Source organism: Chrysochloris asiatica, unplaced genomic scaffold (genome assembly GCF_000296735.1).
Source record: "Chrysochloris asiatica unplaced genomic scaffold, ChrAsi1.0 scaffold00116, whole genome shotgun sequence".
In the NCBI taxonomy this organism is placed as follows: Eukaryota; Metazoa; Chordata; class Mammalia; order Afrosoricida; family Chrysochloridae; genus Chrysochloris; species Chrysochloris asiatica.
Genome location: NW_006408634.1, coordinates 9,467,365 through 9,490,548, shown reverse-complemented (window position 1 = coordinate 9,490,548; position 23,184 = coordinate 9,467,365). Strand labels below are relative to the sequence as shown.

The following is a 23,184-nucleotide window of genomic DNA, read 5'->3' as shown; positions in this document are numbered from 1 at the left end:
CAGGATAGGCACTCAAGAAGTTCAGCTTGAACTGCAAGGTCAGTAGTTCAAACTTATCAACCGCTCCTTGGAAATTCTATACAAGGTCACTATGAGTCGGGATGAACTGTAGGCACTTAACAATCAAAACCTTATATAGGGTTGCTACCGAGTTGCTGTAAATTGGAATTGACTCAAGTTTGTTTTTTTGGGTTTGTAAGTCCAGGTTCCTTCTTTGTAAAGATTGTAGGCATGAAACTCTATGGAACAGTTCTATTTTAACACATGGGGCTGCTGTGAGCCAAACTTGACACAAATGGGTTTGTTGTTTGTGTTTGCACTGAGCTACTAATCAAAATGTTGGTGACTTGAATCCACCAAGCAGCACCAAGGAAGAAAGTCTTGGAAATTTTACTTTAGAGTCCTGGTGTGGCGCTGTGGGTTAATGCACCAGACTGCAATGCCATTTGAACTGCAAGGTTGGTGGTTCAAGCTCACCAGCTGCTCCTCAGAACCTTATACAGGGTCGCTATGGGTCGGAATCGACTCGATGGCACTTAACAACAACAACAGTGGGTCAATGCGTTGGACTACAAAGTTGGTTTGAACCGCAAAGTCAGTGGTTCAAGCTCACCAGCTGCTCCTCAGAAACCATATACAGGGTTGCTATGGATTGGAACTGACTGGATGGCACTTAACAACAAGAACAAAAATAAAATTAATTAGTTATTGAAAATCCTATTGAGTGAAAGTCTACTCTGAAACACGTGGTGTTCCATGGGTGGGAATTCACCAGACATCAACCAGGTATGTTTTGTTTGAATTGTATGTTATTTTTCTTTACACAATCCCCGATAGAATGTAAGCCCTATGTGAATAGGGCTTTGTCTTCTTTATTCCCCACTTTATTTTAAAACACGCTCAATGCTGGGATCTCAGTCGAGGCTCTATAATACTTGCCGAATTAAATAAACTGAAAGATGACCACATGCGGCTTAAACCGACCTTGTGGTCGAGTGCTTATCCTTCAGTGCCACACCAGGACTTAATGGAAGGAGTCATTTTTAGCCACAATAGGATGGACCTCCGTCACGTGACAGGCAGTCGCCGGCCAGCCCACCCTCCAGACTTGGAAGGCCGCGACGTTAGCTGAGACTCGCTCCCAGTCAGCCAGACGGCTGAATCCGAGAATGAGGTACTGCGCAGGCGCGGCCATCCAGCGCAGGCGCAGACCCAGCTAGGGCGCGCGGCCGGCGGACGGTTGGCGGCGCGCGGAGCGGGTTAGCGTGAGCATTTAGCTTGAGCGCGACTCCTTGGAGGCAGCGAAAGCCGGCGCCATGGTGGAGAAGGAAGAAACTGGCGGCGGCGGCGGCATCAGTGAGGAGGAGGCGGCGCAGTATGACCGGCAGATCCGCCTCTGGGGGCTGGAGGCCCAGAAACGGTCAGGGATGGTGCGGCCTGCGAGACCTGCGGGAGGGAGGACGCGGAGGGGAGGCGTCTGGGGTGAGGCGTTCGCGGACCTGAGGGGACTGGAGGCTCTAATTTGCAGTGAGGGGGCGAGAATGATGTGACTGGGGATGGTAGCACGCTTGAGGAGACTAGAAGCGTCGATTTATGACGTTTCGGGAAGGTCTGTGAAGCGGAGACGGGCCAAGGTGGTGAGAGGTCCGTTTCGAGGGACTGAGGGCTTCTGAACTGGGAGATGCGGGTGGGGGTGGGGATAAAGCCCCAAGGGATCAGGAGGATTCAAACCTAATTCCTCGGTAGGATTCAGGGCTCTGGAGGCTTAGGGCCTAAGAGGGAGTCGGGATGCAAGAGAAGGATGAAGGGCGTGGGGAGTGTCGTTCATTTATTCACTCACTCATTCATTCATTCCTACATAGTGGGAACCTGTTGGGTGCTGGCTGCTGGGAGATTGGTCACATGGATGGACATTCTTGTGGGTTCTGAGGGGTGGGCTAATCTGAAAGAATATGGGTTTTTGAGAAGTTTTGGAACATGTTACCTCAAGTGGATGAATTGATAGGCAGTTCAAGCCCACCAGCTGCTCTTCGGAAACTCTGTAGGATCGCTAGAAGTCAGAACTGACTCGACAGCACTTAACAACAACAACAGGAAAGAGAAGCACAGCCAAAGTGCGCTTTAGAAACAAGAATAGCAAGACATCATCTTTTAGTCTTTGGACATCATGTCAGAAGAGATGAGTTCTTAGAGAAGGACATCATGCTGAGTGAAGTGGATGATCAGTGGAAAAAGAGGAAGACCCTCCAGGATTAACAGTGGCAGCAACAGTGGACTCAAACATAGCATTTGTCAGGATGGTTCAGGACCGGGCAGTGTTTTGTTCTGTTGTAGATAGAGTTAGAACTGACCCTCAGATGGCACCTAACAACAGGAAAGGGATGCTGGATCCATCAATTAGTATCTATTGAGCACTTGCCACAGGTACCGTTTTAGGCATTGGAGTCCTGGTGTGGCGCTGTGGGTTAATGTGCCAGACTGCAAAGCTGTTTGAACTGCGAGGTTGGCTGTTCAAGCTCACCAGCTGCTCCTCGGAAACCCTGTATAGGGTCGCTATGGGTCGGATCTGACTCAACTACACTTAACAACAACAACAGTGTATCAGTGAATGGAGCCTGTCTCTTACCAACACAGAGCTTACATTCTGATGGGGGGAAAATATAAACCCTCACATAAGATGGGGTTCCCTTCCCACGACTACATCTTAAACCAGTTCTGATAAAAGTTGAATAAAGAAAAAGTTCTTTACATTTATAGTTTTTAATATTGCCTACTTCATCGTGGTGTTTTGAATAGTAAATCATTTTCTTGGACATCTGTGAGGAAAGAACATTTGAGAATGATGACATCAGCAAATGACATGCTGCAACATTATTAATGATAGAAAGCCACTGCCGTCCAGTCACTCTGACTCATAGTGACCCTATTGGGGGTTTCTGAGCTGTACATCTTGACGGCAGCAGACAGCCTTGTCTTTTTTCCTCAGAGTGATTGGTGGGTTTGAACTGCTGATCCTGAGGTTAGCATCTCAACAACTAACCCACTACACCACCAGGGCGCTTTATTATTAATGGTAAGATATAGGCCAGTAAAAAAACTACAGACAGCAGTATTCAGATCGTTGTAACTCAAATACGTTGCAAGTTGGTGCTTATCTGCATATAGTATGTAATATCAAGTACTGCAGGTGCTAATGAGAAAAATAAAGCAGAAAACCAAAAAAGAATTAAAAAAAAAACCCCCAGAACCCGTTGCTGTTGAATTGATTCTGATTCAGTGACCCCATAGGACAGAGTAGAACTATGCTGCAGGGTTTGGAAGCTGTAAATCTTTACGGAAGCAGACTACCTCATCTTTTGTCTACACGTGAGTTGGTGGATTTGAACCACTGACCGTCCTGTTAGCTCAACTCAACCCATTGTGATACCAGTGTTCCTTGCATAGAGGGACCACGAGTGCAAAGTCCTGGAGGCCTGAGCACCCTTGGCAAATCAGGCACAGTAGGGTGGCTAGACCTAACTGGGTGAAGAGTAGCTATTATTCTAAGTGGGCTGGGAAACCATTGGAGTGTCTACAGAGTGGGAGTAATGTCTGATTTTTGCTTTGAAAAAAGATCATTCTTGCCAGTAGTGAGTAGGTTTAAGTGGACAGAAGTAGAAATACAGATTTCAGTTAGTAGTTATTGTTAGGTTCCATTGGAGACAGCTGCAGTAATCCACGTGAGACCTGGTGGCTTAGAACTCTGGCTGGGGGCATCAAATATACTCGTATATCTGGCTATATTTTGAAGATAGAGTAAAACTGCTGAATTTGCTGAAGGGTTTGATGAAAGGAAGTTACGAATGACTCCAAGGTTCTTAGCATGCAGGTTTTTGTGAAGACTAGGTTTTTGAAGGAAGAATCTGTTCTCTTTTTGGTATTGGTTTGAGATTTAGTTAAACATTGAAGTGAAAATGTGTGAGTGGTCAAGTTCATAGGAGAGGTGTGGGCATTTATGTGATGTCTTTGGGTCAAAAATGATGAATGGATCTAAGAATAATCAATTAAAGGAATTGTAGAGATGAGCAGGCCAGATAATTTAAATTGAAGAGATTGGGAGCTACTGGAATGTCTTCGTGAGTGCTGGGGATTACCTCAGGCTTATCTCAGTTTTAGAGGGTCTTCTGACATGGGAGGGAGCACTCGAAAGCATTGATGTGAAGGTTGTTGTGAAGTGTCACCAGTTGGTTCCAATTCATAGTGACCCTGTATAGAGTTTCTGAGGGGCGGCTGGTGAGCTGAATGGCTGATCTTAGCATTATCCCACGGTGCCACACCAGGATTCCCTGAAATAAAAGATTAGTAATTAAATGATGAGAGTGTTTTTCCAGACTTAGGTGGGAATGATTGCTTTTAGGGAGAGCGATCCTGATATATAGCGCTGTAAGTTGGAATCTATTTGACAGCAGTAGATTTTTGTTTTGTTTTGTTTTTTTAAATCTTCCTAAAGGGATGAAAAAAGAATTTAGGTGAGTTGGAGGAAATTTCGAGGACTTAGACCGATTGGGGTAGTACGAGGTCCTAAAGTGTTCTGGAGATTCTAAGTATACCAGAAGGGTTCATCCAAGACGTTGGGACAGCATATTGCTTTATTTGACATGGAGTGGAATCTGTGAGGTTAAACTAGAATGTAGTGAGGGAGTTGTCAGACGAATAGGAATGATTGATTGATCGGAGAAACAATCATAAATGAAGGGAAGTAGACCTAAGGGGCCAATCATAGGGTATGGAATTCCTGGGCGTCTTTCTGAGGAAATGGAGACAACTTGGAGAACTAGGAGGCTGGAAATTACTCGTCTCTAATTTGTAGACAGTTTTACAGTTTATTAAAGTGCTCTCAGTATTTCAGTATCATAGCAGCTCTCTGGAATAGGAAAGGCAGAACTGATTTGATGACACTAAACAACAACACAGATGAGGAAGGGAATTCTGGTTTGGTGCTGTAGAATAAGCAAAAGCATTGGACTGCTAAAAACAAGGTCAGCAGTTCAAGCCCACCAGCTGCTCCTTGGAAACCCTATAACAGGGTCGCTGTGAGTTGGAACTGTCTCAATGGCATTTAACAACAGCAGCAAAGAGGCAAGGAAAAGAAGGCTCCACAAAGTGAACTGACTTGCTTCTATACGGGGGTGCCAGGTGGGCTAGGACAAAGGAGTGGAGTAGAGAGCCAGGGTTACTTTGTGAAATGGAAGACCTAGGAATCAGCTGATGGCATTGTAGTTCCTGTTTTGCTTTGAGTTACTCTGATCTTGAACCAGGATTGTGGGAGAGATGGAAGGGAGAGTAAGAGTAAAGGCCTCCTTCAAGGAACTTAGTCTGCTGTTGTTAGTTGCTGGAGAGTTGACTCTGACACATGGCGACCCCATGTGGTTTCCAAAGCTTTTTGGAAGCAGCTTGCCAAGCCTGTATTCTGAAGTACCTCTGGGAGGGTTAGACTGCTCACCTTTTGACTAGTAGTTGAGCATTTGACCATTTGCACCACTCAGGGACTCTTCAAACAGTTTTATTGTTGTTTTATTAAGTGCTGTCAAGTGGGTTCCAAACCATAGCAACCCTCTGTAGGGTTGCCGAGGAGCAGCTAGTGAGCTTGAGCTGCCGACCTTACAGTTCAGCTTTGAAATCTGGTGCATTAATCCACAGCGCCACACCAGGACTCCTTAAACAGTTTAGAGGCTAAATATTGGGCTATATCACCCACCCATGTTTTAAATTTTTTTGAAATTAGTTACCATCTTTTAAAAATCTAGAATATTGACCAAATTTTGGGCAGTTTGGACATCAGAAAGAATAAGAATAAAATTCTTTTCATTTAAAAATATTGAATAACCTAAAATCTATAAGGGCAAAGGTATTATTCAAATAAAGGAGAAATAAAACTTTTTTGTAACCTTTGGAGAGGTCACCATTATGCCGCCTCACTACTCTGAACATTGGTAATTAGAAGGAATGAATTAAGTATTTATCCTGTTTTGTTTTGCTTTTCCAAGTTAATTTTTAAAAGTCTCTTTTGTAGCGCTGTGGGTTAATGTGCCAGACTGCAAAGCTGTTTGAACTGCAAGGTCAGCGGTTCAAGCTCACCAGCTGCTCCTTGGAAAACCCTATACACTTAACTACAATACACAGCAGGGTCCGGTTGAACCACAAAGTAGGTTCTTCAAACTCAACGGCCGCTCCTTTGGAATCCTATACAGGATTGCTCTGAGTTGGAACCGACTCGACAGTACTTAACAATACACAGCAGTTACAACATACACCAATTTAACTGCTCATGTATAATTTAGTGCTAGTGATTGCATTCTTCTAGTTTTGCATGTCCTTTTCTGAGTTGTTCCTCTCTCATTAGCATAAACTCACCTGCCCCTTAAATTTTCTGATATTTTGAGCTACTTTTGTCAGTTTGATCCCCTAAATAGATTGCAAAAGATCTAAAGCAATGTTTCGTTTAAGAAGGCTTTTGGTTTAAGATTTAAAGGTTATCTCAGGGCAGTAGTTTTGGGAGTTCATGCCTCTAGTATCCTCTTTTATCTTTTAAGTAGAAACAGTTGGTCATCCTCATTTAATAAGAGGAGAATGGTCTTTTCTACTAAAAAATTAAAAAATAATCTTACATTAGAAAATGCCCTTTGCAACTTCTGATGAAGGAATTGATTCTGATAAATATACTAAAGCCATTCTGTGGAAGGTTGTTGGGGACCTTGAGGCTCACACAGGACCCAGATTCCCCCCCACTGATCACTTACTCATGAGAAGAGGTGAGTGTACCTTTCTTATAAAAGGAGAATCTAGTGGTCATCACCTCAGCCAAGGAATGGGACTTAGCACCACTTAAGTTTGGGGTGAAGTGATATCACATGCTTTCTGAGGTGGTGAAGTAACAGCTTCACTGTGTCTATAAACTATAAAGTTTTCTAGCCAAAAATGTTTCACTCTAATCACACTTTGAGGAAACAAATGGACAAATGAAAGGGCACCATTGAGGTGACACTAAGATAAGAATGTGGAGCATTCTGTAAGACAGCTGCCTTGCTTCTCTTTCAGAAGTCATGGCAAAAACACAGGTGGAGGGACTGTTTAGATAGTCGTCCTTGTGTGCCACTGAGTCACTTCTGACTCACAGTTACCTTAGCTAGGATTTCCCAGGGGCGACTAGTGGGTTTGAACCACCAGCTTTGTGGTTAGCATATCATTGCTTATCCTACAATGCCACACCAGCATGGTTTTAGATGAAAAGAGATAAATTAAAGAAACAGCCAAGTGCAATTTGTGATCCTTACTCTCATTGAGTCTTGTTTTACAAAAGAAAGCGAGGGAGGGAGGGAGGGAGGAAGGACAGACTTCTGTTAAAAACAGAAAACAAAAACAATACAGGTAATTTGAATATTTGGTCCCATTACATGAAATTTGAGGATTATTTTTTAGGAAGGAGAATGCCCTGTTTTTGGAGTAGCATGCTAGTGTTATGATATATCTCACTAGGTATGTGGAAGAAACAAATATGGTAAAATGTGAACAATCCTTTTATCTTATGAAGTTGGGAATATTTTTCCCTCCAGAAGTCTAGAGATTTTGCATACAGTTTCTGATTTCTAGCTTCTCTTGGAAATTAGAAAGTTTGGATATCATCCGCATCGTTTGGAGCCAACGTGGGGATATCTTTTACACTAGTCATGCATTCACCCTTTGTCCTGGTCTCCATCAGTTCAGTTTCATTCTTCTATGTAATTGCCTGACCCCTGTAAGTAGGTGAGCTTGCATTTCTTGCTTTGGTGCATATCTTGTCTTACAGATGACATACAGCAAGGGAGTCAACTTTCTCAAGGTCACCAAATCCAAACTAGATCCATTGCTATAGAATCAGTTTCAACTCATAGGGTTTCCAAGGCTGTGAATCTTTACAGGAGCAAACAGACTCATCTTTATCCTATGGTGCAGCTTGTCGGTTTGCACTGCTTGCCTTTTGGTTGGCAATTGAGCACTTAACCAGTGCACCACCAGGGCTCTTTATCGAGGTCACACACCAAGTAAATAGAACTCAGACCTGAGTCTAAGTCCCCAGCTTCAGGTTCATCATTGTTTCCGTGACAGCTCATTTTCTATCATAGCAGTTCATTCCGTCAGTCAAATGAACATATAGATGAATATTCACTCTTGCTGCTCTGTATGTTCTCAGAATATGTGTACCAGCAGTTTTTGTACTGCCTGTGTCACAGCATGGACATGCCTAATTTGTCTTCTTGCACTCAGTTATTTATCCTGTATCTAAGAGTGAGGAAAGGAGGGTGACTGGAAAAAGGGAAGTAGATTATAAACTCCATGAGGGCAAGTACTTTATCAAGGTTTAGTAATTAAGATACAGGTTTTGACTAGCCTTTATTGCCAGTGCTTGACAAGTATGTAGGCATTTAGGAAGTCAGGAAGCTTCCGTTTAGCTCCCAGTTCTTCTAACTAGCTCTAGGGCCTGAGGTGAGTCGCATAGCTTCTAGGCCTTAAGTTCCACGTGAAAGATGGAGGTGTGACTATAACTAAATCTTGAAAGGCTCTCAACAGCCCTGGAATTTTGATTTTTACAGAAAAGGGACTACAAACACTTCACCGTTTTCATATATTCCTTACTCAACACTGCTGCTGTTAGAAAGAATTTCAGAGGATGCCATAGGCATGCATTTGCCATAAAAGTGACTGAACATATACTGTGTGCATCATCTACTGCTGTTCAGGGCCATCAAGTTGATTGCAACTTATAGCATATGCTATGTGACAGAGTAGAACTGCCCCACAGGGCTTTCTAGGATGTAATATTGATGGGGTCCTGGTTAATAACACTGGACTGCAAAGTCGGCTTGAACCACAAGGTCGGCGGTTCAAGCTTATTAGCTGCTCCTTGGAAAACCCTATACAGGGTCACTGTGGGTCTGTACTGACTCTATGGCACATAACAACAATATTGATGGGTGCAAATGGCCTAGTTTTACCTCCTGTGGAGCTGCAGAGTGGATTCGTATACCAAGCCTTTTGGTTAGCAATTAAGTATGTAACCACAGTGCTACCAAGACTCCTTTGTACATGTCAAAACCAAACCAACTGCTCTTAAGTTGATTCCGACAGAAGGTCCATATAGGATAAAGTGGAACTGCCCCATAGGGTTTCTAGGGCAGCCATCATTACAGAAGCAGATTACCTCGTCTTCAGCCTTTCAACCTTTTCATTAGAAGGAGAGCACTTAACCATTGTGCCACCAGATCTCCTTTTTGTACAAATACTAGAGGCCAGAAAGGTCCCTGAGTGGTGGAAATGGTTAAACACTCAACTACTAGGCAAAAGGTTGGCATTTTGAACTCTTCCAGGGGTACCTCACAAGACAAACGAGGCCATCTGCTTCTAAGCGCTATAGCCTTGAAAATCATATAGAGCTGTTCAGCTCTGTACATGTAGAGTCTCTATGAGTAGGGAACTGAATTGATGGTGCTGTGGGTTAATGCATTGGACTGTAAAGTCAGTTTGAATCACAAGGTCAGTTCAAGCTCACCAGCTGCTCCTTGGAAACCCTATACAGGGTCGCTATTAGTTTGAACTGACTTGATGGCACTTAACAACAACAACAACCTGGAGTCCTGGTATGGTACTGTACAGTAAGCACTGGACTGCAAGCTCGGTGGTTCAAGCCCCCCCCCCCCAGCTGCTCCTTGGAAACCTTATAAAGTCTCTAATGAGTTGGAATTGACTTGGGGGGCACTAACAACACAACAATAATTACTGTTTCATATAAACACCAGTTGTAGCAATTAATGATGGGGATTTTAGAGTGCCTGGTTAATGCACTCAACTGCTAACTGAAAGGTTGGAAGTTCGAGTCCACCCTAAGGCAGCAAGGCCTCACAGTCTACTTCCGAAAAATCGGCCATTGAAAACCCTTTGTAACTGTCCTGCTGTGCACACATGGGGTTACCATGAGTCAAGTTGACTTGACAGCTAGTAGTTACTGGAGAGTCCTGTGTGGCACTGTGGGCTAATGTGCTGGACTTGGACTGCAAAGTCTGTTTGAGCCACAAGGTCGGCGGTTCAAGCTCACCAACCCCTCCTTTGAAACCCTATATAGCTTTTGCTGTGTCCAAATGGTTTTAAGAGTAGGTTATAAAAATTTTGAAAGCTGTCATTTTTAATGAAGGCCAGATATCCATTTTAAGAAACACTTAAACATCTTTGCAGTTGAGGTTCTAAAAATCCCCACTCTTTGAAAGTTCACCTTCCACCACTTTTCCTTTATGAAAGACCTAGGAAAAGACCTAGTATCTATTTTCACTAACTGAAAGATAACCTGAAGAGGATTTTCACTAACTAGCATTCAGCATTTGTTTTGAAGCGTACTGTTAAAAAGGCAACACATAGCCCATGCAGAATGGTGTCACCACTCTCCTTCCCAGGGCACTACACTCAGCACCTCAGCATTCAGCTGAGCTAGCATTGAGCGGTGTGAATACGCTAGTGTTATTTTAGGCTTTAAGGGCTTTTGGTATGATTTGGTAGGTTGTTTTTTGGATCTGGAAGCTTCAATATTTTTTTTCTCATACAAATAAATGGTTATTCCTTTTTTGCTTTCTGACAAGTTAGCTTATGGAAAACTTCATAGGACCGATTTACTTTTTTTGTTGGAAGTGAGCTGGGTACCTGCGCTATTTCATTGTGAAGCCTAGTGGTTGCTTGTATGGGTTCTGAAGCTAGACCAGCTGTGTGTTTAGACAAGCCATTTAAGTTTTGTGTCTTGGGTTCCGCATTTGTAAATGAGATAATAATCCCTGTTTGCTCCCTTTGTGGATTTGCAAGGCAGTGAAAGCTGAAATAAAACTCTAGTTCTAAAGTACTGTTCAGTGATTAGCAAATTCTCTTTGAAGGAAGGCTCCTAATAGGGTAGTTTAAACAAAAATCACATGAAGCCAATTGTATGATTGGAGTTATGCACACCTTAGAATAATCAACAGTTTGAGATCAAAAGGGCAACATTGACCCAAGGAGAAAGGTCAGAAGGGTTGGGAGAGGAAGAGGAATGGGAACAGGTTGGAAGTAGTGGAGTGATGTTACATTTTGGGGATTGCAATCAGTGACATGATGCATTTGAATTGTTGCATGGAAAATTGGTTTGCTCTGTAAACTCTCAACCAGTTCACAATAAAAAAGTTTTTTTTTTTTAAGCATAGTAAACTGGTAAGAGAAATTGATTGGGGAGTTTATTGAATATATGATTTTGCAAATTGAGGCAACATTTTCACTAGAGGGACAAAAATGATCTGAAGAAGAGAACTTCCAAAATTATTAAACCAAGGAAAAAAGATGGGAATAGAACTGATAAACAAATCTATGGTCAGACAGGATAAAATGATGACTGATTTATCCTCAAAATACCTCCCTCCTAGTTTGACCTGTGGAATGTATTTCCAAAAACTGACTGTATAGTGATGCCTGAGATGGAGGCAGAGACTATGACGTGGAGACATGGAGCGGTAGGGTACTTGAGATCCAGAGAGGGAGAGGGACTGTGTGCTGAAGACCAGGGGGTTGTGGGGGGCAGGCTTGCAGGGTATACCCTTTGGTTGGTTGATGATGCATGGAGGGGATTGTAACCATGGCAATGAGATGATAGATGATAGAATGAATGTAAAACTAATGTTCTCCCATGTAAACTACCACATAATTCACAGTAAAACATTAAAAAAACAACCAAAAAACTGACTGTATTTTTCAAAGAACACAGCACCCAAAACAAATCCGTTTTCTTAGTCTGTCTGAACCATTGTTTGACTCAAACCTGACTTTTTTAGGAACCAGATTTTTCAAGGTTCAAGATTCAAAAGGACCACCAAGGTCAGTGGCCTGTGTGGGTTACCTCAGCTTCATGAAAGCCAGAAATCTAGATTCCAGGAGGATTGAAACTCCTTTTTTAGTAGCATGAGTTTTAGAGGGTTAGGAGGAAGTGCTAACCATTTATTTTGCTAATTTAGTGCTTACCACTTGCCTGATACTGCTCTTTCGAGCTTTACAAATATTAATGTTTACTCTTCCTTACAACCCTGAGAGTACAGGTACCTTTATTATTCCCTAGGGTAAATAGTGACAGAGCCAGGATTTGAACACCTGAAAAGAGGAGGAGATGGTGACTGCTTTCAAGAGAGCCAGTCCTCAGGCTTATTTGCCAATCTGTTGGCAACTTCTGCTGACTCTGCTTCAAACTTTTCCCCTAATCCATCCATCTTTCTTCATTTTGTAGTCCAGTCCACCTGCCGGCATCTCTCTTAGACCACCTCAGCTCACAGATCTCCCCTGTTCCACTCTTCATAGTCCATACCCAGCAGCCAAATTGATTTTTTTTAAAAAAAGGAAAATCAGATCATACCACTCCTTGGTTTTAAACCTTCCAATGATTTCCTTTTATACATAGATTGAAATACCATTGCCTTTTCTGCTGTGTCTTATCTTGCTTACATTTTCCTGGCTTACTCCATCCCAGTTGCCTGAAGATTTCTGGTCCTGAAAACACTAAAGCTCCTATGGCCTCAGGGACGTCTCCAGATTTTAGTATGGCTCCTCCCACAGTAGATTCTCAGAATTTATAATTCATATTTTTAAAGGTGACTTTGACTTCACTTGCACTGTATATTGTGAATTCAAAGATTGTGATGTGTAAAGGCTCTGATTTCTTTCTGAGAAGCAAACAAACCAGTTTACAAAACCCCACATATGTCAGAGTAGAACTGTACTCCATAGGGTTTTCAGTGACTGTGATGTTTCAGAAGTAGATCGCCAGGCCTGTCTTCTGAGGTGCCATACAGGGACTCCTCTCTGTTTGGAGAAAAACCAAAACAAACCCATTGTCAGTCCAGTAGATTCCTTCTCATGGCAGCCCACTAGGCCACAGTAGAGCTTCCCCATGGGGTTTCCTAGGCTATAAGTTTTACAGAAGCAGATAGCCACAGCTCTTCCCTACAGAGTAGCTGGTGGGTTTGAACTACCAGCCTTTATCCATGGTGTCACCAAGGTTTTCTAAGAAGGGAAAAGCAGATCAAATCCACAAACACTTATTTTAGGACCTGCTGTTGCTATGAGTCAGAATAGGCTTGATGGCAGTGGGTTTGATTGTGTGTGTGTGTGCGCGTGTGCATGTAAGACAAACGATGTTTTCTAGAAACTAGGTCAGTAGGAAGGCAGTTGCAGTCAAGCTAGAACAGAGACATGACTGTGATGAGATGCAGGACCATCAAGCCCATGGTAATGAGGTTGTATGGGAAACTTTAAAATACTTTGAGCAGAAGAGCTACATAATTATGTGGTGATTTGGTTTGCTTTGTTCTGTTTCTATATATATTGTGGTGGTTTATTGTCATGGGAAAACATTGACCACTTCTTACTAAGTAAGAGGGATGAAAACTAGGTTTCAAATGATATGGTAAAACACCATTTTGGCAAATACAGTTGGTTCCAACTCATAGCAACCCTGTATAGGGCTTCTGAGGCTAAAATCAAATTATTGACACTACATCTTTGAATAGTAGAATAATAGATAATTTTTGTCTTCATTTGTTTTTTTTTTTTATATTTTTACCATGAACATGTTTCTCTGGTAATTTTAGTTCTGGTTTGTTTGTTTTTTTCCATGTTAAGATCCTGGTGACTTAGTGGATACCTGGTGGCACAGTGGGCTAAGCATTGTTCTGCTAACTGCAAGATTAGTCACCAGCTCCTGTAAAGATCTGTCATTTCAGAAACCCTATACAGGGTCACTATGAGTTGAAACCGACTCAATAGCACTTAACACCTGAAATTGGCTTGATGGTATTGGGTTTTGAGAATGATTCTAAAGCATTTAACTTGAGTCCTGGTTTACGTGTTAAAAGATCTCTGACTGAGAAGAGTGTGGCGTGAACATGGGGAAGCAAAAGAAAACAAGGAAATATGCGACCATGAAGTGAATGCTTAGTCTCAGAGGTCAGCGGCTTAAAGAAAAAGATAGGTTAAAACCTAAAAAGAAAGAAGAGAGATCCCAGCACACTCAAGGAAAGAGAAGTCTCTCAACACCCTTCCTGTACTTCTCCATTAAAGCCAAACTGGACCTTGTATAATCAGTGATGAACTATCTATATGCCAGATGTGTCCCTTGTATAACTGACTATGTATTGGCTGAAATTGAGAAGTTGGGGCAGAAGTATCTAGTGACTCTAAGGATTGCCAAGGATCCAAGATTTGAACGACTACCATGCACACACAAAGGAACCTACGCAGATGACTGCTTAGTACAGAGAGAACTCAGCACAAGTATTACATTGTGGCCACAGTTGACCAGGACCTTAAAGAAAGAATCCAGAAGATCCCTGGAGTTCCTATCATGTACATTTCTAACCATAGGTACAACATTGAGTGGATAGCAGATGATTATGGAGCCCCAAGGTTTTGATTCTTACAAGACAGAGTTCCTCTGTCTTACTTCAACTAACTTTCTCTCATTCCAGTTCAGTAAAACATGCTATTTTATTGTTAAAAAAAAAGATCTCTGACTGAATTGCAAGGGGCAAGAGGGGAAAGTCAGGGAGAGTATGAAGAGTAATTGTTGTTATGTTGTTAAATGTAGTGAAGTTGGTTCTGACTCTCTGTAGGGTGTCGGGGACCTGCCTTGACAGGGAAGTTTGGTTCACGAAATAGGGAGATCTGGCGGCGAATGAAATAGAAAAGGAATATACACAAAGACGCAAAGAGAGAAAAAAAGAGACACTCCAAAACCAGAGTGGATGCAAAACAGGCAGACAGATCCTGCATGGCAAGCAGCATGGCCCTGCAAGCAGTAATGCATGCAGGATTCCGTCTGCATTTGTCTTTTATTTCAGGGAAGGGATTTTACACAAAGGAAGAAGGTGATTATTAAGACAAGGTACAGAAATGAAATGTGATTAATCATTCAAAACAGGACACAATGATTTACAGGAACAAATTCTAAAATATACATCGCAAATTGTCTTAATGATCTAACAGTCTTAATTTTCCAAAAATTCAAGCAAACTGTTATAAATTACTTTTTAGGCTTAAATCCTAAAGCAGCCATGTGAGGTTTCTCAAGGCTAATTAACATACTTATAGCACTTAATCTCTAATGGGAAAAGGTGAAAAGGATTTGAAAGGTCTGAAGGGAGTCAAGCTGTTTCAGCAACCTGGCTTAAGCTTTCAGGAGGAAGGAGGACATCCAGGTTAATGGGTTACACCTGGGGACAGTTTGAAGTGGCTTGCCACTATTATTCCTTAAACAATACTCCCGAAATTTACCAATCTACCTTGAGTGAATTGTTGTTGTTATGTGCCATCAAGTGAATACCCTGGTCGAATTCTCCCCAGCAAACCTGCCTTTGGAACTTTTACGGCCTCAACTTTAGAAAAGGCTTTTGTTTTAATATTGTACATGGATATCAAGAGCTCATGTATTAAGTTAATATCAAACATAACTGAATAACTTGATAAAGAGCAGTTTGGACTTGGCTTGCCAGATGGCCAGAGCTTGTTCCTCAGAGAGATTTGTTCCCAGGACCCTACGCACTGCCAACACAGTGGACACATTAAGAGAGGCACATAAGAAACCATTTTCTCAGAAGCTACAATTACTGGAATTAGAAGCATAGAATGAATAAATAAGACCAAACAAAATTATACAGAGGTAGCCCACCAGTGAGTTCACAAAAACCAATGAACCTGGGACATCAGGACGTCACTTCCTTTGGCCCTCAGGGTCCCTGGCTAGCAATCCTGAGCGCGGGGCCTTCGTGTTGGATTTTCGTCCATGACACAGGGCCTCAGCATCTCAGTGCTTGCGGTCCCCAACAGTAGGGTTTCTGAAGAGTGGCTGCTAGGTTTGAACTGCTGACCTTGCAGCTAGCAGTCTGGTGTTCATCCTACAGCGGTACTCCATGTATAGGTTTTCCAAGGAGCATCTGGTGAGTTTGATCCACTGATTTTGTGGATGAAACCCACAGCACCACACACGGTGCCATCGAGTCTGTTCTGACTCACAGCAAGCGTCTGCACAACACAACGAAGCATTGCCTGGTCCTGCACCATACAATTGCACTATACTTGAGCCCTTTTGCTAATCCATTTATTGGAGGTCTTCCTCTTTTTTGCTGACCCTCTTCTTGACCGAGCTTAATGTCCTTCTCCAGGGACTGATCCCTCCTCCTGATAATGTTGTTAGGTGCTGTCGAGTCGGTACCGACTCATAGCGACTTTATGCACAACAGAGCAAAACATTGCCCAGTTCTACACCAGCCTCATAATCATTGCTATGCTTGAGCCCATTGTTGCTGCCACTTTGCCAATCCATCTTGTTGGCACAAGTTTAATAATGGTGGTGATGGTTATGTGCCGTGGAGTTGGTTCCAACTCATAGCGACCCTATACAGGGTTTCCGAGGCTGTAAATCTTCATGGGAGCAGAAAGCCTCATCTTTCTCCTGCGGAACAGCTGATAGTTTAGAACTGCTGTTCTTGCGGTTCACAGCCCGGATCATAACCACTACGCTACCAGAGCTCCTTAGATTTAATAATAATGTTTATTAAATGCTGACTATATGCCAAAACCATATTTGTGCCCATTCCAAAGAGAGGTGACCCAATGGAATGTGGAAATCATCGGGCAGTGTCTTTGACATCCCATGCGAGTAAAGTTTTACTAAAGATAATAAAGAAATGGCTGCACGCATACATTGACAGAGAACTTCCAGAGGTTCAAGCCGGATTCAGAAGAGGCGATGGAATGCGAGATATCATTGCTGATGTCCAATGGATCTTGCCTGAAAGCAGAGAATTTCAGAAAGATGTTTACCTATGCTTTATTGACTACACAAAGGCTTTCGATTGTATGAATCATGACAAGCTATGGACAACATTATGAGGTATGAGTATTCCAGAACACTTAATTGTGCTCAGCAGGAATCTGTACCTGGACCAAGAGGCAGCTGTTCGAACAGAACATGGGAACAGTGAATGACTTAAAATTAAGAAAGGTAGGTGTGCGACAGGGTGTATTCTTTCACCATACTTATTCAACCTGTATGCTGAGCAAATAATCCGAGAAGCTGGGTTATATAAAGAAAAACGTGGCATCAGGATTGGAGGAAGACTCATTAACAACTTGCGATATGCAGATGATACAACCTTGCTTGCTGAAAGTGAAGAGGACTTAAAAAACATTTACTGATGAAGATCAAAGAGCACAGCCTATCGATTACATCTCAATGTCAAGAAAAAAATCCTCACCACTGGACCAATAAACAACATTCTTATCAACGGAGAAAAGATTGATGTTGTCAAGGATTTCATTCTTCTTGGATCAACTATCAACTATCAAACAATGTATCGGATTAGGCAAATCTTTTGCACAAGACCTTTTTAAAGTGTTGAAGAGCAAAGATGTCAGCTTGAGGACTAAGGTGCACCTGACTCAAGTCATGGTATTTTTGATAACCTCATATGCATGCAAAAGCTGGACAGTGATTAAGGAAGACCGTAGAAGAATTGATGCTTTTGAGTTATGGTGTTGGAAAAGAATATTGAAAGTGCCATGGGCTGCCCATAAAACCAACAGATCTGTGTTGGTAGAAGTGCAGCCAGAGGGCTCCTTAGAGGCCAAGATGGCCAAACTTCATCTTCCATACTTTGGACATATTGTCAGGAGGGAGCAGTCGCTGCAGAAGGATATCATGTTTGGTAAGGTGGAGGGTCAGAGAAAAAGAGAAAGACCCCCAATGAGATGGATTGGCCAAGTGGCAGCATTGATGGGCTCAAGTGTGGCAACAGTAGTGAGGTTGGCCCAGGATTGGGCAGTGTTTCATTCTGCTGTGCATAAGGTCTCTATGAGTCAGTACCGACTCGATGGCACCTAACAACAACAACATATGCCAGGTGTAGAGAGCCCTTGTGCTGTAGGATAAACTGGACTTCTAACTATAAAGTTGGGCTGTTCAAACCCACCAGACACTCTGGGAAACACTATACAGGAAACACTAAACAGGCTTATTATGAGTTGGCATTGACTTGACACGCGATAACAATATACCAGGTACTATTTCTCCTTTTCATGACTCGTGGGACATACATGTCCACCTACATTTTCCACCTCTGGGGTTTAGTAAGAAGCTGTTATACCACTTTTGGACTCCTGGTGTGGCACAGTAGGGTCAAACCCACCAGCTGCTCAGAAATGCTATACAGAGTTGCTATGAGTTGGAAGCGACTCCTTGGCACTAACAGCAACAACATCCCACTTTTAGTGCATGCTGCCATCTTGTGGGGGCTCGTAAATGTGTGTGAATCTGAAGAATCTGGCTGCATCTTACCAGCTCTAGCACCAGAGACTCCTTGGAATATATGCATCCCACACTAATTGTTAGAAAAATCTTTATTGCCTCAAAGAATATTTTTCATTTCATCCAAAATGCTTTCCTTTACTATATGACACATAATTTCAGCAAAAAGTCCAAAGCAAAAAGTAATTTAGTCTTAAAAGGATTATTCAAGTGCTTTTCTTGTAATCTAAGGAGCCCTGATGATGGTTAAACCCTCAGCTGCTCACTGAAAGGTCAGTGATTCAAACACAGCAGCCGCTCTGTGGGAGAAAGACTTGGCAGTCTGTAAAGATGACGCCTAAAATCTCCTGTGTCACATGGGCTCACTATCAGTTGGAATTGACTTGATGGCACCTGGGTGCTGTTTATAAAATCTAGCATAAATAAACCAAGATTCCTACACGATTGAGGACAAAAAAGATAAACATGGTATTTGGTGGTTGAATAAAAATTGTTGATGCAGTCTGAATCTGTGGAGCCATCTAGGTGTGTGGGGCTCCTGGAAAGGCCTCTTTGCTTTGTGACATCTGGTCAGAGGCCTTTTTAGGTGGCAGTTGCTGGTAAAGTTCAAGACAGACGGGTGTGCTCCCTGGTATCTGCCATGATAAAGGACTTTTCAAGGACATGACATTTGAATTGGGTGCTCAAATTGGGGGAAGGGTTCACTAGGCCTAAAGAAGCAGAGAGGGCATATTCCAGTTCCAGCTTTGTGAGATGTGATGTGAACGTTCAAGCAATGCTTACTGAGTATCTGTTTTATGTTAGAAGCTTCCGCACACACATCTTACCAGGTTGTTGGGATTAAACAACAGTGGAGTCAGAATTATCCTCATTCTGCAGATGAACAAAATGAAGTTTAAAGAGGTTTTGAAGCTTGCCCAAGTTACTCATTTAGCAAGTGCCCAAGCCAGGATTCGATACTCCAAGGACATTAGTGTTGGCAGTGTCATTCTGTTAGGAGCACAGGGCCTGAGAAGAAGTGAATGTGTGCAGAGGAGTGGTGGTGATGAGTGGTATTTGAAGCAGAGATTCCTGGAGAAGAGCTGGGTCGTGCTAATTGTATAAGGCCTTCAAACAGCCAGACAAGAAAAGACGCAGTTACTTACACTGAAAGGACACGTGCAAGCTGAAATTCTGCATTCCAGGTGTGATGTTAGTGTCTGGGCCAGGTGAAGGGAGGGTTTGTAAACTACTAGTTACAGCAGATACCTGGCAGGTACTGGCTCAACTTTTCTGATGTCAAAGGCTGAACTTTGATCGCTGTGCTCCTGTCAGAAACATTACTTATGCAGCATCTGTACTAGTTCTCCAAGGATGGGTAGGCCTCTGGAAGTTGGAGCGCTTCCTTTCCACCTACTAGGATAATGCTGTCAATCTGTGACAAGAGACTGTTCAATGGGAGCACCTCTGTTATTTACCTTAGTTGTGTGCTGTCCATCTTTGTGTCAGTTTTCCCCTCTTATGGTTGTCCTTTGTCATCTGTTGATTTTTGGCAACCCCATGGGTGCAGAGCAGGACCGCACAGGGTTTTCAAGACTGTTACCTTTTGGAAGCAGATTGCCATGCCTGTCTTCCAAGGCACTCCTGAGTGGATTTGAATATTTTGGGTAGACTATTAAATTCTGGGAGCGTAGGGGTTATGAGTTGGGCAGCTGATCAGATGGCCTGCAGTTCGAAACTACTAGAGGTTTTGCGGGAGAAAGATGAAGGTTTCTGCTCCTGTAAAGATTTATAGCCTCGGAAACACTATATAGGGTCGCTGTGAGTCAGAACCGACTGTACAGCACACCACCACCACCACCACCACCACTGAGCTCCTAGTCTAGTGAAGTGGAGTCATATATTCGAAAGATCATATTTGCCAAGTCTGGGAGGCAGTAGAAGGGCCCCATAGTAGCGTAGTGGTTACTAATCGGGCTGCGAATTGCAAGGTCAGCAGTTTGAAACTACCAGCTGTTCCACAGGAGAAAGATGAGGCTTTCTGCTCCCACAAAGGTTTACAGCCTCAGAAACCCTGACTCCACAGCACTTAACAACAACAACAATGACAGTTCAGACTCACCAGGACTGCAAGTCAGCTTGAACCACATGGTTGCTCCTTGGAAACTCTGTACAGGGTTGTTATGAATTGGAATAGACTTAATGGTACTTAACAACATAAAGAATAATAGTGGAGAGGCTGAGACCCAGGCATAGGACTGTGATAGAAAGAATGTTAAAATTGTAACTCACTCAATTCTGTTATTTGATCATAGCAACAAAGGAAATCAGAAGTCTATGTAAGTTCCCATCATTATTAAAACTATTTTAGTAATTGGAGAGAATCACCTCATAAGTTAGCAGAATCACTATGGTTCTTACTCCTTTTCAGGCAGTCCTGGTAATCTGCTTCCAGTCTGTGTGGGTTTCTGAGTAGTGGTTTGAACCATTCATTGTAGTTAGCAGTCCAGTGCTTATCCTGCTACAGTGTCAAACATTTGGGGAGAGCCCACTCTCTGATTGGGCTTTGCCTCATCAAGCTAGAACTATTTCCTTTAATGTTGTTGTTTAGTGCTGTCCAGTTGGTACGAACTCATAGCTGTACAGGGTTTCCGAGAATGGCTGGTGGGTTTGAACTGCCCTCCTTGTTGTTTAGTGCGGTTAGCAGCCCAGTGCTTATCTCCCAGCACACCCTTTTTAATGCCACAAAGAGTACTCTCTCACCACCTTTTCTGTTACTGTATTAGTCCAAGGAACCATTCATTTTTGTCTTAACTACGTCACTTTCTGCTGTATACACACACCTCTTGGCTTTCCATAAAATCCAGAATCCTGTGCTGAAGCCTGTGAGGGTCTTCCTGATGTGTACCCTGTTTCTGTCTACCCCATTCTTTTCTTTGTCTTTAGCTTCTCTGTTCCTGGCAGATGGTAATTACTTCCCCTTCTGGGTTTTTGCATTTGCTGGTTTCTCTGCCTGAGATGTCCTTCTCCCAAAATAGCCATATGTTCCTCCCTCTTTTTATTTTGTTCATTGCTTCTCTTGAAAGACCTTCAAGGCCACTGTATCTAAAATCTCATCCTCACTCATCTTTAATCTTACCCTGCTTGACATACTACATATGCCTGTTTGTCTCCCTTCCCAGATGTAAGCTGGAGGTGCAGGGACTATGGGTAAGTAGTCACCCCTCTTTTTTTACCCTCACAAGGGTTACTGGCATTGTTGTTCTTGTACTTGCCATCAGTTGGTTCTGATTCAAAGTGACCCTGTATAGGGTTTCCAAAGAGCAGCTGGTGGGTTTGCACTGTTGACCTTGCAGTTAGCAGCCTGGCACAATTGTTATTAAGTCCATAGAATCAGTTCCATCGAGTCAGTTCCAACTCATAGCAACCCTGTATAGAGTTTCCAAGCAGCGGTTGGTGAGTTTGAACCTCCCAACCTTGTGTTTTGAATTGACCTCGTGGTCTAGTACTAATACTGTAGCATTGCACCGTGTTCTGTGTTGGTCTCTTTCCTAGATTTGAGGTGGTGATGGTTCAGTGTATTTAGGAAAACCGGAACTATTTCCCTGTTAGTTGTGTGTCTGGGTTTGTTCTCCTAGGATTCTGGGTGTTTTCACGCTCCAGTATTACCAAGTTAATAGTGTCTGCCTTACAGGTTGCGGGCCTCCCGGGTACTTGTGGTCGGCATGAAAGGCCTTGGGGCTGAAATTGCCAAGAACCTCATCCTGGCAGGGGTGAAAGGATTGACCATGCTGGACCACGAACAGGTGAGTATCCAATCTCCTCACTACTCGCCAACTCAGTCTCCCTCTCCTTAACAGGACACTTGCTTATGCTGTGCCTTCACCCACATCCTAATGGGGTGACCAGATGAGCCTCACCGCACCTCACCTTGGTGCACTGGCCTGTCTGTCACGTGGAGTCATGACGTCTCCCTTGGAGAATTGTGGAGAAGTTTGGAGAAGAGCTTTTCCAGTGTGCGTCTCACAATCACCTAAAGAGTTAATGTGCATTGAAATGGTGTCTCAGGACCTGATTTTGATCAATGTTTTCAGGTGTAGCAACAATTGGTGTAGGTACCAGGCAGTGTTTCGTTCTGTTGTGTACAGAATCTCCATGACTCAGTATTGACTCTATGGCACCTAACATTCACAGCCATCGAGTCAATTCTGTCTCATAGCAACTGTACAGGGTAGTATAGGACAGCTCCTTGGGGTTTCTGAGACTGTAAATCTTTATGAGAGAAGCCAAGCTTCATCTTTCTTCTTGTGAGTGATTAGTAGGTTTAAATCACTGACCTTGTGGTCAGCTGCTTGATACTTAAACCCACATCGCCACCAGTGCTCCTTAATATAGGATTAGAGAGACTATATGTGGACTGCTTAGCATAGCCGGAATTGACTCCACAGTGGGTTTGGTTTGATATGATATTTTAATTTCTTTTATAGAAAAATTTAAGTATAGATAAAAGAATATTTGACACCCCATCTACCTGGCTTCTTTTATATGTCTTCTTTTTTGTGCATAATATTTTAAGGCAAATTCCAGAAACAATGTCTCTGTTTTAGAGAAAAGCTTAAAGTCTTGTATTGTCATGTTTATTATACTTGGGAATTTTCCGCATGAAATGATCTGAGGTTTTGTTTCATGCTAAGTAACCAGCATGAGATACCAAAGACATTGCCTGATTGTTTCCACATTCCGTTGGGTCACCTCTCTTTGGAATAGGCACAAATATGGATCTCTTCCAATCAGTCGGCCAGATAGTTGTCTTCTAAATTTCTTGGCATAGCTGA

The 23,184-nt window shown here is 42.8% G+C and overlaps 1 protein-coding gene across 1 annotated transcript in view; it reads left to right on the top strand.

Moving 5' to 3' along the window:
• The first annotated feature begins 1,255 nt into the window (after nucleotides 1–1,255).
• Nucleotides 1,256–23,184, top strand: part of SAE1 (SUMO1 activating enzyme subunit 1) — an 88,841-nt gene continuing 66,912 nt past the window's right edge. The window contains exons 1-2 of the mRNA XM_006868240.1: nucleotides 1,256–1,420; nucleotides 22,044–22,155. Of these exons, the coding sequence (XP_006868302.1) occupies nucleotides 1,317–1,420; nucleotides 22,044–22,155 (216 nt within the window). The 5' untranslated portion in view covers nucleotides 1,256–1,316. The remainder of the gene's footprint in view (nucleotides 1,421–22,043; nucleotides 22,156–23,184) is intronic.